The sequence below is a fragment of the Phyllostomus hastatus genome, unplaced genomic scaffold (assembly GCF_019186645.2).
Source record: "Phyllostomus hastatus isolate PE091 unplaced genomic scaffold, TTU_PhHast_1.1 phas_scaffold_46, whole genome shotgun sequence".
Taxonomy (NCBI): domain Eukaryota; kingdom Metazoa; phylum Chordata; class Mammalia; order Chiroptera; family Phyllostomidae; genus Phyllostomus; species Phyllostomus hastatus.
Window position 1 is genome coordinate 22320376 of NW_025334032.1, and position 14899 is coordinate 22335274.

Below are 14899 nucleotides of genomic sequence, written 5' to 3' on the forward strand. Positions count from 1 at the left end.
ATTATGAAAATGATGTGTGCCTAGAAGTACTCTTGAAAATAGGGTGGATATAAAATCTTTACCTCCTTCCAGGACCATTCTGGAATTAAAACTAAATTGTTAAAGTCATGTTTTGAGTGTGCCAGAGGAACCTGACTTTAAAAATATAATTTTTGTAAGTGGGAGAATCTTTGTTAGGTGGATATTCTACTGTTTTTGTTTGTTTTGTTAGCCCATTTTTTACAAACTATTTCTGTGTTTAAAGTGAGGTCTAGTGGAGCTATATTCTATAGTCTGAGTCACCTGGCTCTCTATTCATTCATTCATTCATTCATTTCAGCTCTATTGAGGTATAATTGACAAGTAATTTGTAAGATATTTAAAGTATACATTGTAGTAATTCAACATACACATTGTGAAAGGGTTTCCCCTATCAAGCTAATTAACACATCTAGCACACGTTTATTATATTTATCTCTGTGTGTATGAGAGAACATTTTAGTTCTACTCTCTTATCCAATTTCATTTATATAATACAGTTATCAACTACAGTCACCATGTTTTATGTTAGACCCTCAGATCTTATTCATCTGATACCTGAAAGTTTACCAGCCTTTCACCAACCTCTCCCTACTTCCCTCTCTCTCTCTAGCCACTGACAACCCTTTATCTATTCCCTGTTTCTGTCAGTTCTATTTTTTATTTATTTTAGGTTCCATGTATAAGGGATACCATGTAGTATTTGTCTTTCTCCTTCTGGCTTACTACTTAGTGTAATGGCCTCAAGGCCTATCAATATGTCTGAACTTGCAGGGCTTCCTGTATTCTCATGGGTGAATAATACTCCATTCTATGCATATAACATATCTTGTTTATCCATTCATCCATGGAGGGACACAGAGGTTGTTTTATATCTTGGCTGCTGTGCATAATGCTGCAATAAACATGGGAGTGCATATATCTCTTTGATATCCTGTTTTTATTTCCTTGGGATATATGCCCAGAAGCGGGATTGCTGGATCATTGGCCAGTTCTACTTTTAATTTTTTTTTGAGGAATCACCATCTTCCTAGTGGCTGTGCCAGTTGTAAGGGCTCCCTTTTCTCCACATCTTTGCCAACACTTGCTATTTCTTGACTCTTTGTTGATGGCCATTCTAGCAGGTGTGAGGTGATATCTCATTGTGGTTTTGATTTGCATTTGCCTGCTTATTAGTGATGTTGAGCACTGTTCCATGTACCCATTGGCCATTTGTATGTCTTCTCTGGAATATGTCTACATTGTTCCTCTGCCCATTTTTAATCAGAGGGGTTTTAATTTTTTGGTTTTGTTTTGTTTTTGAGTTGCACGAGTTCTTACATTTTGGATCTTAACCCCTTATCAGATGTAATTTGCAATTTTTCTCCCATTTTGTAGTTGTATTTTATTTCATTGGTAGTCTCGTATTCTGTGCAGAGCTTTTAGTGGAAGGAAGAATACATCTACTTAGTAGAAGTAAAAAAAATGGAGCAGAGACTAAAGGGACAATAGAAAATATCGATAAAACTGAAAGCTGGTATTTCGAAAAGATAAAGAAAGTAGACAAATCTTTATCTAGACTTACCAAGAAAAAAATGAAAGAAGATGCAAAACTGAAATTATAAATACAGGAGGACACATTATTACTGGTACTACAAAAATACAAAGGATCAAAAGGACACCATTATGAACAATTAGAGGCCCAAAAATTGGACAATCTAGAAAAGATGGATAAATTCATAGAAGCATACAATCTATTAAAACTGAACCATAATGAAATAGATAATCTAAACATATCACTAGCCAGTAAAGAGATTGAATCAGTAATCAAAAACCTCCCAAGAAATTAAAGTCCAGAACTGGATGGCTTCACTGGTGAATTCTATGAAACATTAAAAAAAAGAATTAATACTAATTCTCCTCAAAATCTTCCAAAAAGTAGAAGTGGAGAAAATACTTTAAAACTGACTTACAAAACCAGTATTTACTGGCCTTACTTAATATTTACTTAGTATTACTCTAACACTAAAACAAGACAAGGACACTACAAGACAAGAAAATTACAGCCTAATATCCCTCATAAACATAGATGCAAAAGTCCTGTACAATATATTAGCAAACCAAATTCAACAACACGTGAAAGGAATCATATCATGATCAAGTGGGATTTATTCCAACGGTGGAAGGATGGTGCAACATCTGCAGATCAGTCAATGGGATACACCACATTAACAGTATGAACTATAAAAATCATATGAAAATCTCAATATATGCAGAAAAAGTATTAGGCAAAATTCAATATCCACTCATAATAAAAAGAAAGCTCCCAACAAAGTGGTTATAGAGGGACTGTACCTCAGCATAATAAAAGTCATATAAGACAAACCCACAGGTATTATTAGATTCAATGGTAAAACACTGAAGCCTTTTCCTCTAAGATCAGGAAAGAGACAGACTGGAAAGAAAGAAGTAAAACTGCTGCTACTTGCAAATGACATACTATAATATGTAGAAAACCCTAAAGACTCCAGCAAAAAATCCTGTTAGGACTAATAGACAAATTCAGTAAACTTGCAGGACATAAATCAATATACAAAAATCAATTGCATTTCTATCCACTAATAATGAAATATCAGAAAGAGAAATTATAAACAGTCCCATTTTGAATTGAATCCCAAAATATCTAGTAATAAATTTAACCAATGAAGAAAGATCTGTGCACCAAAAACTACAATATACAGATAAAAGAAATTGATGAAGACTCAAAAAATTGGAAAGATATCCCGTAATCATAAATTTAGGTAGTGTCCCTACTACCCAAAGTAACCTACAAGTTTATTGCAATCCCAATCAAAATTCCAAAGACATTTTTCACAGAAATAGAACAAACAATTCTAAGACTTGTATGTAACCACAAAAGACCCTGAGTAACTGAAGCAACCTTGAGAAAAAAGAGCAAACTTGAAGTCATCACACCTCCTGGTATTATACTACAAAGCCATAGTAATGAAACAGTATGAACAGAAGCCCAGAAATAGAGAGCCCAGAAATAAGGCCACCCATACACCCATATATGGTCATTAATTTAAGACAAAGGAGCCAAGAATATACAACAGGTGAAGGGCATTATCTTCAATAAATTGTATTGGGAAGACTGGACCCCTATCTTACGGCATACACAAAAATCAACTCAAAATGGATTCAAGACTTGAATGTAAGATCTGAAACTGTAAGACTCCTAAAAGAAAACATAGGGGATGAGCTCCTTGACATTGGTGTTGGCAATGATTTTTTGGATTTGACACCAAAATCAAAGGCAATAAAAGCAAAAACAAGCAAGCAGACTACAGAACAAAAACAGACTACAGAACTACACATCTTCTGCTCACAGAGGAGCTGCTCTGTGCAGGTACATTGTGGGGATGGATTAAAACTATAAAAATAACAAGAAATTGAGATTTCAGTCATAAGAATAGAGCTCAACTTAAGAATAATTACATGGTACATGTCAAGGAGTACAAAATGACAGGGTAAAAGAGGCTGTAATGTGAAAATACATATGGAGCAAAGAGGCCACGTGTGAGCCTTACTGCTGCTGTTGTCCTAATTGTGACCGTCAGGGTGACTGTCCTGCCTTGCTCAGCTAGTCATTCATTTCACAAGGGCAGGGATGCTACTTAACCTTGTTTTCTTGACAGGCTAAACCTCCCTCCAATCAAAGAGATGGAGCCTGCACTCGTGTTTGCCCATGGAAGTGGTGGGGTTAATCTTGGAGGACTTTACACTGTGATGTTTTTACAATAAAAAAAATCCAGACCTGAATTTTATAAGGGAAACCAAGAGACCTTGGGAAACAATAGCCCAGGACTGGCTTGTGGTGTTTCTACTTTCACATTTCAGGAGGATTTGGTAGCTTTGTTGCTTCAAATCACCCAGTTTTCTCTGGCGTTAGTTACCGATCACATTGGCTTTATTTTTTCCCTCATCTCTAACTTTAACTTCTTTACAAGCAGCTTCTGGGGAAATATCATTTTTGTTTATTTTTTTCCCCAAACAGCAAAAGAGAAGCCTAGATGAGGTATATAACATTATTTAGCCTCCAGTGTTCTCTTATTTCTCATGTGATTCTGCTTAAAATGCTCAGACATCATGAAAACATAATTAGCAGGAAAATGTTTCCTCCATGCTTTGGTGGTAAAATAACTTGTTGAATTGCAAGACCTTGATTTAAAATTGCAATGCATTGATGCAGTCACTTGTGTAGGCAGACAGAAGTACAAATTTAGTGCAAACATGTTTACACAATCATGAATACTGCACATTCCCACCACACACGTTTTCTCCGAAGAAAAATGATCTTTTCTGAATACTTGTTTAAGATATGCATTTCTCATTTCAAAGGCTCTTTTATAAATGTTTTGGAAAAAAAGGAAATGACCCAATTCTAGAAACTTTGAGGCTATGCTTTTTGCTTTTGATAAATAGACTGAATAGTATGTATAAGAAGAAAGAACCAAAGAGAGCATCACTTCAGACAATGGCAGGTGTCTTGGATTAGGCTGCTGCAGTAAAATCTCAAGGATAGGTGTCTAAGAACAACAGACATTCATCTCAGGTTTGGAGAGTAGATGTCTATGGCCAAGGGTCCAGCAGGGTTGGTTTCTGGTGAAGCCTCTCTTCCTGGCTTACAGAATGGCCACCTTCTTGCTGTGTCCTCACATGGCCTTTACTCTGTGCATGTGGAAAGAGGAAGAGATGGCTGGTGTCTCATCCTTGTCTTAAAAGGGCACCAGTCCTATTGGGTTAGGGCCACACCCTTCTGCCTCCATTTGACCTTAATTACCTTCAAAAAGACTTAATACCCAAGTTCAGTAAAATTTGGGGTGGAGCTTCAACATATGAAACTGGGGGGACCCAATTCAGTCTACAATGGCACAAATGCCCCATATCCTACAATTAAAAAGTAAGAGACATAATACCCTAGCCCAATAGACTACATGCCTGACCACAGGATGAAAGAGACTTTATCTAACTAGCATCTGGGGAGTCAGGTTCTTAGAAGTTGTGGAGGAACTGACTCCAGCTTCTTCCAGACCTCTTCCTTAACAAGCTGGGCCCGCTCGTGCTCTGCAGCAACATCGTTCACTCTGAATCTTGACTTTCGTACCAGTTGCAGCATTTTCTCAATTTCTTCAGTTTATGCTTCAAGCTCAGTCTTCATCACTTCACCTGCTGAGAGTTTTTCTTCCAATGTGTACACTTTGCAAAGTGCCTGCAGTTGTTTCTTAGACTCTCCTTGGTTTGCAGGTTCCCTGCTCCTCTCTGACTCGTGCTGCAGCAAATTGGGTATAGAAATGAAAATAGATGGGTGTGAGGTTGAATTTTATTTTTGTAATGGAAGGGAGTCTGTACCAATTATGTGTGTAATACTTTCACACAATTGGTTTAACTAATCCAAGGTCTTGGGCTCTTGTTCTGGGATTGCCTCATTCTTTCACTCATGCATTCAGTTACTCAATCAACAAATCTTTATCACACACCTACTATGTATCAGGCATGGTAATAGATGATGGGGACATGACAGTGAACAAACAGCTATAATCCCTGTTCTCTGAGAGTTTATAAGTTATGGGATCTTGAACAAGTTCTTTGGTCTTTCTGAGACATTTTCCTCATCTTAAAGATGGACAAGTAGAATGGTAAATAATCAATATTGAAGTGAGTCATTAACATTTTGATTTTCCCTCTAATTATTGGAATAATTAGATCTTTTAAGGAACTGGAAAATAAAAAAAAATCATACATAAGAAAAATTAAAATCACCTGTGATCTGTGATAATGTTAATCTTTTGGTATGCTTCCTCCTAGACTGTTGCTACATCTATGCACACACACGTGTTGTACATACATATAATTTTGTTTAAAAAATGTGGCATCATTTATAGTCTGGTTTGAAATGAAGAATTTTTTCTTAGTATTATTTTATAGATACTTTTCATGTCATTGAATGTTATTATTATGCTCATTAATGGCAGTTTGGTAATCTATCATATAGATGTATGATAATAGTTATTTCTCTTATCTAGGACATTTAACTTATTTTCTTATTTTCACTAATATAAATACATAGTAATACATGTCTCTGATTGCTTCATTAATATAAATTCATAGAAGTAGGATTGTCAGCTCAAACAAGTTCTTGCCTGTTGAATTTACATTGCAAAATTTCCATCCAGGAAGTTTATATCAATTTCTATGCCCATTAGCTATGTTCAAGAATCTTAGTTTTCCTGAATCTTCACCCATATAGATATGTATATCTTGAAAATCTTTTTGCCATTTTTAATAAGTGAAAAAATATATATGTTTTACTTTAAAAATTACAAGGTAGAATTTGGATGAATTTCTTTTCATGTATCTTTTAGCTATTTGCATTTCTACAATTCCTATTTATATCATTTGCCTATTTTAATATTTTTTTCTAATAAATCTGTTAGTGCACTCTTTATCTTAAGGTGTTAAACCATTTTTTTACATATTGCAAATATTTTTCCTACTTCAGACTTGCCTCTTTCATCCAGGGTGGGGCAAAAGTAGGTTTACAATTGTGACTACATGTAATGGTTTATTCTTGTAATATTATTTATTAATTGTTGTATTACTTTCCATAGGAACAACTGTAAACCTACTTACTTCTGCCGCACCCTGTGTATGCATTTCAGATTAAAATATATATATTTGTTGTAATCATATCTATCTGTTCTGCTCCTTTTTTTTGCTCTTAATTCACAAAGTTAGACTTTTTTTTTAATATGTTTTTGGTTGTAAAGTGTTGGGTCTATTTTGGGAATTTCTGTGTCTATTCTGCCACCTAAGCCACATTGTATTTGTTCTGGCCTTTTGTATGCAAGATCTCATCAATATCATTTCCCCGTCCCTTTCTTCATCCTATTCCTCTGTACTGTAGGAAGTTGCTCTGTCTTGACTTTCACACTGATCTGCGGCATTGATTCTGTTCTTGAACTTCTGTGAAAGACCTTCCAAATTAAGCTATGGTATGCCTAATGTCCTTACTTTATTAACTCAGACAATACATCTTCTTAATTGTCTTATCTCATCTTTTAGATTTTATCCTCAGTTTGTATTTTCTTAAATGAAATGACATTAAACATGTACCTTTTGAAATTTACTTCGATTGTAGTATATATTTTGCATTGAAAAAAAAAATCCAACCCTTGATATCTCCTCCTTGAGGGTTTTTCCAAAGTCTTGCTTTGTATTACAGAATTTTTTTAGAGGTGCCACTCATCCTTGGCAGAACAAAAAGTTATTAAGGCCTGCCGCATGTCCCCAGTGTGAAGGGATTGGCCTTGGATCTTCTCATAGAATCCTCTGAGCATCTTCTGATCCAGTACAGGGTTATAGACCATTTCAGTGGCTTAGCAGCCTGGGGAGGACATCTGGAATCTGGGGCCTTGGGCAGTTTCAACAGAGGAGTTTTATTTCTTTCTTCTCTATGTTGGTAAAGCCTTTCTCTAGGGGACGGTTCTCTCTTCCTAGGTTTCAGGGTTTGAACCATCTTCCACTCTAGGTTTCTTTATCCAATCCCCTTCCTGTTGGAAAGGTGCATCACTCGGGGAAAGAGGCCCACTCATCAGAGGAATGTCCACCACTTGTGGTTCTCTCTTTGGTTTATCTGCTTTTAACCTTGACTCTCTAGTGAGGTCATGCTACAGCTTTTCCAGGGCTCAGTCTTGGAGTGTTAAGTTGGGTTCTTCCAGCACACATTCTCCTTCTTCCCGAGAGATGGAAACCCAATCTCTCATCAGCCAGTCATTCTCAGGCAGCCTGGGAAGTCAGATGCTTGGTATTTGTGATCCTCACCCTACACAGGGCTGTCAAACTCATTTTTACCGGGGGCCACATCAGTCTCACGGCTGTCTTCAAAGGGCTGAATGCAATTTCAACTCCTTTAACCATTAAGGAGTAGTTACATTTATACAGTCCCCAAATTATTTTGGCCCTTTGAAGGCAACTGTGAGGCTGATGTGGCTCCTGATGAAAATGAGTTTGACACCCCTGCCCTAGAATGAGTTGAAATACCTCAAAATCGGTGGCATGCGAGAATCACTCTTCTGTAATGATGAGTCTGTTCCAGGTTTTCTCTGTTGCTTATAGTCTTTGACTTGTTTCAGCTGGTTTCTAGAAGAGGTATAATTAGATATCTATGATGAAGTAAGACGGTGAAGACTTAACTAGGAAATCAGGAATGGATCTTAAAGCTTATTTGAAATCACACCTTTCCTGCCAGCCTCAAAGCTGTGATTTGAGGATAAAATGAGATGATAAATGTGAAAAAATTTTAAAGGCTGTTTGGAGCATTATGCAAACACAAAGTTGCTTTATCTCCACACTTTATGAGACCAAAAACCAGGAGGCTTGTTGGAAGCAAATTTGAGTTGTGAATTTTTTTTAAGTAATATGTGATAATGGAAGATGGCTCTCTAGGTGAAGCACAAAGCCACTCTATTTCTATACGAGTTTCTCCCCCTTCTTTCACAGCAGTACATCTGAAATAGAGGTTTGTGGTCTTCTTTATCCCCCCCGAGGAGGAGGCTGGCCTGAATTTCCACTTTAGACGATTTCTTTGAGTGCCAAGAGATTGTTTCAGTAAAAGGAACTAATCTGCAGATAGGTCTGCCCCTGCGCAATGCCTGGCATCAGGGGCAAGGGCTTTAATTAAAATGGAAGCGTTGGTCATTTCCGGCCTTTCTGGGAAGCTTAAAGCTGATGTGGTTTGAATGAAAGTAATGACTTTTGCTTAAAATGCAAATATTAATGCAAGAAAGAGCTGGAAACGACTCTCAGTGCAATTGAAAGAGATTATAAATTTTTTTCATGCCTTCTCTTAAGGTAATTGTCCTTTTCCCTCTTAAAATTCTGTAATATATACATTTAGTATGTAGGATATTTTTCTCTTTACATTTTCTTTGAGCTGGCAATGTGTCTGTCATTTTACATTCTTAGAAGTGGTGCAAATTTCAAGTATTAATAAATCTTTGAAAAAGTCATAAGGATTTGTTGTTGTGTATGTTTATTTGTGTGGCATAAATGAGTTTCAGAAATAACTCTCTTCCAGGCCTTCTCAGTTTGGCTGTCTGGACATCGGCCACCTGGCCCCATAGTCTCAATTTATACACAGAAAGCAAAAGTAACTGCATTGTGAAAAATACACATTTTTACCCTGGCACCTTTGTATCCACCAAAATAAAGTTTTAAAATCTGAAGTAACATACATTGCACTTGGTTAAGCACACTTATCTAATCACCAAGGATTAGAATAAAAAAATGTGTTTTGAATGTTGATAAGACATTTATAAGGGTAGATGGAAATGTGGTCAATTATACTAGTACATGCCAAAGCCTTCCAGATCAGTGATATTTTTTACTAATTAAAATCATTGTGAGTGAAAGGTATACTTAATGAGGAGTTACAATGGCTTGAGCATTGTGAAGTTATTATTTTAAAGTCCAACTTACAGAAACAAAAAATAAGAACTTCCCGTATTTCCTGTACCCTGATATATTGTGCCTCTCCCCCCTCTTATGAAATCCTAATGAATGTTTATGTAACTTTAATCCCAGCATAAGAGCGATTTTGAGTTTAGAATTGTTCATTCAACATTCATTATGTAGAAAGAATTTCTTTATTCAGTTTTCAGCTAAACATTAGGGCATTCCATTGCCACTTGTTGGACATGTAGCTGCTTTGTGATTTTTTGTTGTTTCTTTTTAGATAAAGCTGCAATGGACATCTTCCCTCAAATTTCATTTTAACTTCCTGTGGGGAAGATTTTACTTTTAGAATAAATCGAAGGAAGTGAGATTTCTATGCCACCTGTCAAGCAATGCAGGCAGCTAGGGGGTCTAGAGGAGTCAGATGAAGGCAGGCACTGGAGGTGACTCAGAGAGTCCTCGCTTGAGGAAGAGGGGACTGTGCCAGGAAGAAAAGGGAGGGCTCACTAGCAGAGCTGCACCGAGCTGTTGAATTGGGTTGAACACACCCCAGTGCTGAGGCTGGGCAAGGTGCTGAGCTCCTCGAAACAAACCACTGGGAAACTCTTTCCCTTTGTTAGCCAACATCCTTAGGAAGAGGCTTTGGGTGTGAATCAGACTAACTGCGAGGGTGCCTCCACGGTTATTGCCTTTGGGGGTTGGACTTCCAGCCCAAAGTGTAGGATGGCCCGTGGGTGGGAAGGCATTGGATATGGCCCAGGCAGCCTGGAGAAAGCAGCAGGAGGGAAAAGAGCTGACCAGACAAAAGGGACGCAGGAAGCGATGAGTGAGACCACCTCCACCACTGTTTCGCAATCAGGTGCCGTTGGCCAAGGCTCTGTTTTTCTTTACCCACACACGAGGGCAAAGACGATGCATGTAGGGAAGTTGGTCCTCCTTCCATCACACTGGGGAGGGGGGAGACTGAGGGTACAAAACCAGCCTGTAATGAACAAAACTTGGTAATACTCCTTAAACTCCAACATCTCTCCTCGCAGCATGGCTTCACAGCAGAGTTTATCATTTATTTCTGTCTTTTTGGTTAACAAGTTCTTACTAGTTTTATCAACCTGCAATTAAATGATCCAGTGAATGCTGCCTTTGCTGGAGTCTTTATGAAAGAAAAGTAATATTTTAGGAAAGAGGAAAAAATAACAACCACAAAACAGGCCACATTATGAGATTTCCAATTTTGCTACGATTTTGTTCTCTGGGAATCCAGGGCTTTGAGTAGATTGATGGTGTAGGAACTGTGATAAGAAGTTTCTCTATGGTAACAAATGAAAAATTGAAAACCCACTTCAGCCGTAGTTGAGTTCACGCTGTTACCACTTTTTCTTTTCACCAGTTACTTGTCGGTTGTGCTTTTCACCAACCCCGACTCTGTGGCCACATTCAGAGCCTGCGAGTTTTTTAAAGTTCTTTTTAATTTTTTTTTTACTGTAACAGTATATTCCCAATATTATCACTACCCCATACCTACAAAGAGCAAACAGAACTGCAGAAAATGTGTACAGATTTTAGTAGTCAACATATTTATCTGCAAAAAGAACAAATACTAGTTTGCACTGAATCGCTCTCAAAAACATGCAGAAGCTGAATGATGGTGTTGAAATCAAATGACACAGGTCCGCATGGATCTCTATTTTTCTGACTTTGCAGGCAAACAAGACTCCAGATAAACCCTGATTTAAAGTTTCTCTGCGTCCTAGAAATGGATACAAATATATTATAAAATCACACTTCAGTACGTTTACAGGTCTATAACATTTTTCATGTTCCAATAGCACTTTTAAACCCATTTAAAAGCTTTAAAATTATTCAGAGACTTTTTAGAAGCACAATCTACTTGCTCTAGGCACAAAAAAGGCATTAAAAAGGTGATAAATGAGGAAAACCAGACAGAAAGAATTTACAATATATCCTGTAAACAAGATGCAATTTGCTGTGTATCTAATCAATGAAGACAGACCAGCATCCATGAGATTGGCCAGAGCCCAAATGCTAATAAGGGCAAAGTGGAGCCAAGGCCTGGACAAGGAGAAATAATCTCTGAGTAAAAGAAGGGGACAGGATTGGAATTAGGTAGAAGTGGATTCCAGGCAAATTTACATATACAGACTATGGTAGAACCAAAGGTAGGGATCGGTGCAGTCAATACTGAGAAATGTTTATTTAGCATTAGGTAAATTGCAATTTTTCACATGTGTTGTCTTATTTGATTCTTATGGCAACCCCAGTAAGCATTGTTATGTTCATTTTGTATGTGGAGACAAGGAGACTCTTTTGGGCTATAAACAAATTAGAGTAAGTGACTTGCTCAATGTCATAGTTAGAAAGTGCTAGAGACAGAAGTGGGGTTTTGAACTTCTGACAATAGTCATACGCAGCTTCACAATGGGGCTACCTTCTGGGAAATGTGTCATAGGCGGCTTCATTGTTATGCAAACATCATGGAGTGCTCTTGCGCAAACCTAGATGGTATAGCCTACTACACACCTAGAGTACACAGTATAGCCTATTGCTCCCAGGCTACAAGCTTGTACAGCATGTTATTGCACAAAACTACACACGATTAAATGAAGCACAAAAAAAATGGTAGTCAAGAGACTAGTTAAATATGAGGTGTATGAGGCTGCTGCTGGCATAACACAGTGTACTCTTTACAGCAACATTTTTAAAAATTGTTTTAAATTATTTAATTATTTTCAAATATTATTTTAAATTATATTATTTTAATAGTTGTTTTTATTATTTTTAAATATTTAATTATTTAAAATTTTAAAAAAGATTTTATTTATTTATTTTAGAGAGTGAGGAAGGGAGGGAAAGAGAGAGGGAGAGAAAAATCAATGTGTGGTTGCCTCTCATGCGCCCCCTACTGGGCACCTGGCCTGCAACCCAGGCATGTGCCCTTGGACTGGGAAAACAACTGGTGACCCTTTGGTTCACAGGCTGGTGCTCAATCCACTGTGCCACACTAGCCAGGACAAACTGTTTTTTTTATATGTACAAAGAATATACTCCAACATAACAATAAGAAGTAGAGTAAGCAAATACATGAGCAAATTAACAGTCATTTATTATCATTTTCCGTATTATGTACTGTACACCTGTATGTGCTATGCTTTCACATGACTGGCAGTGCAGCCGGTCTGTTTACACCAGAATCACCACAAACACCTGAGTAAGGCGTTGTGCTATGACATGACAATGGCTTCGATGTCACTAGGCAGCAGGGATTTTTCAGCTACATTGTAATCTTATGGGACCACCATTGTATATGTGGTCTGTCTTGACTGTGTTTTATTGCTACCCTTTTCACTCCACCCTCCTGCCTCAGGTAGCAACTTGGTATTCTTTAAAGGTGAGGGAAGTCTGGATGTAGTCTCAGTTGAGCGAAGGAGTAGAGGAAAGGTGGAACCACTCCTGGGCATGGGCACGGACTAGTCAGCGCCAGCGGAAATTGAGCGTCCTGCTGATCCTGCAGGAGGTGAGACGTTATTTGTTCCCTGGATGTGCCTACACACACGGAGCTTGGGGCCTGACCAGTCCTCAGATGTACTGACAATGTTTTTTTTTTGTCCATGATATCTGACATTGGAAAGCTCTTTTGACAGTTTAATTGCCGAGGCTAGGGTACGAGAACTGGAGGGAAAGGCTTCTGCTGGAGACGTTGTGTGTGCCTGGCGCCCGGGGGCGTGGCTCCTCGCTTCTGCGGGCAGGGTGGCAGGAGCCAGAGAGAAAGTGGATTTTTCATCAGAGTTGGTCTTTGCATTATTTCCTCTGCTGACCTGTCTTACTTTTGAGGACAAGTAAATAGAATTCAATATATTTTATACAATATCCAATATAATTTATATAAATATAAATATTCAACATTTATTCAATATTCAATATAATTTGTATAAATATAAATTTATTTTGAGGATAAACAGTCCTCAAAATAATTCACTCCAAGCTAAAAGACACCAGTGCTCTTACCTTTCTTAATTGTGATTTCTAATCCTGAAATTTGATTGGCTTTATGACCTTGAGCAGATCACTTAACACCTGAGCCTTTATCCCACGAAATGCATGCAGAAGTATTTTCTAATAAAAGTGTTTCTTGGCAGTTGCAGTCACGGGCTGTGTTTCCAAAGACTTAAAGTGCCTTCCTGCTCACAGTATCTGCTTCTGCTTTTTCTTCCCAGAGTCGAAAACATGCAAGCAAAGTCAGACTGTATTACATGCTTCACCCCAGGGACGGTGGGTGTCCTGCCAAGAGGCTCCGGTCAGAAAATGTGAGTATTTGGCACCACGTGATACCCTTCGACAATCTGTTGTGTTTGCTAAGAACTTTGCATATCTAGGAATTGTAGCCGTGTAGAAACTGTTCTCATTAAATGTGATGGAAAATATTACCTGTAAGCAACTCTTTTTTCTTTTTCCCGCTGGAACTTGCAGTTATGGTATTAGAGGACTTTCTGATGACACTGTGCCCAGACGGCACAGAGAAAGAGTGCACAGGGGTGCCGGGACAGAAGGAGGCTGGGTGAGGGGAGCCAGGGGCCATGAGAAGATGAACAGCTGGGAAGACATAACCTAAGGGGCAAACTTGTCAGAACGAGCAGATACTTTGCTTTTTACATATTTTATTTTTCCTTTGGTATGTAAAACAGAATATGAATTTGTTCATGTATAATGAGGACCATACATATCTTGCAAATAAAAATACTCAGGGTTTTTGATCAGCGCCCCTTCTCCCTGAAGGAACATTGATTTCGGAAGACAAATGAAGATTACCAAGTTGCTCTGAGGGTGTCAGGTCAGAACAATGGGCTTACTGCAGCCAGGTCAAGGTGAAGACTGGTGAAATGAATATTCCTAGCAGGGCTTACTTTTCCTAATAAGTGGGAGACTATTTTTTTATTTGAGCTGCTTTTTAAAAATTAAAGTGTAGTTGGCATACCATATTATATGAGTTTCAGGTGTACAGCATGGTGATTCAACATTTATATATTTTACGGTATGTGAACACCACACTAAGTCTAGTTACCATCTCCACTATGCAGACTTACCACACGATTAAGGACTATATTTCCTTTTTTACCCATCCTGTGCACCTCCGCTCTGGAAATCATCAGTTCGTTCTTTGTTTCCATGAGTCTGTTTTTGTTTCCCTTTGTTTGTTAATTTGTTTTTATTTTTTAAGAAGAATTCCACATATAAGTGAAATCATGTGGTATTTGCCTTTCTCTGTATGACTTATTTCAGTTAATAGCCGTCCATGTTGTCGCAGATGGCAGGATTTCATTATTTTTATTGCTGAGTAGTACTCCATTGTGGATGCATGTGTATATATATG

The 14899-nt window shown here is 37.9% G+C and overlaps 1 protein-coding gene across 2 annotated transcripts in view; it reads left to right on the forward strand.

Moving 5' to 3' along the window:
- Positions 1–14899, forward strand: part of ZMAT4 (zinc finger matrin-type 4) — a 316551-nt gene that overhangs the window by 107899 nt on the left and 193753 nt on the right. For both annotated transcript variants that reach the window (XM_045821472.1, XM_045821471.1), the window contains one exon: positions 13746–13835. In XM_045821472.1, coding sequence (XP_045677428.1) covers positions 13746–13835 — 90 coding nt within the window. The remainder of the gene's footprint in view (positions 1–13745; positions 13836–14899) is intronic.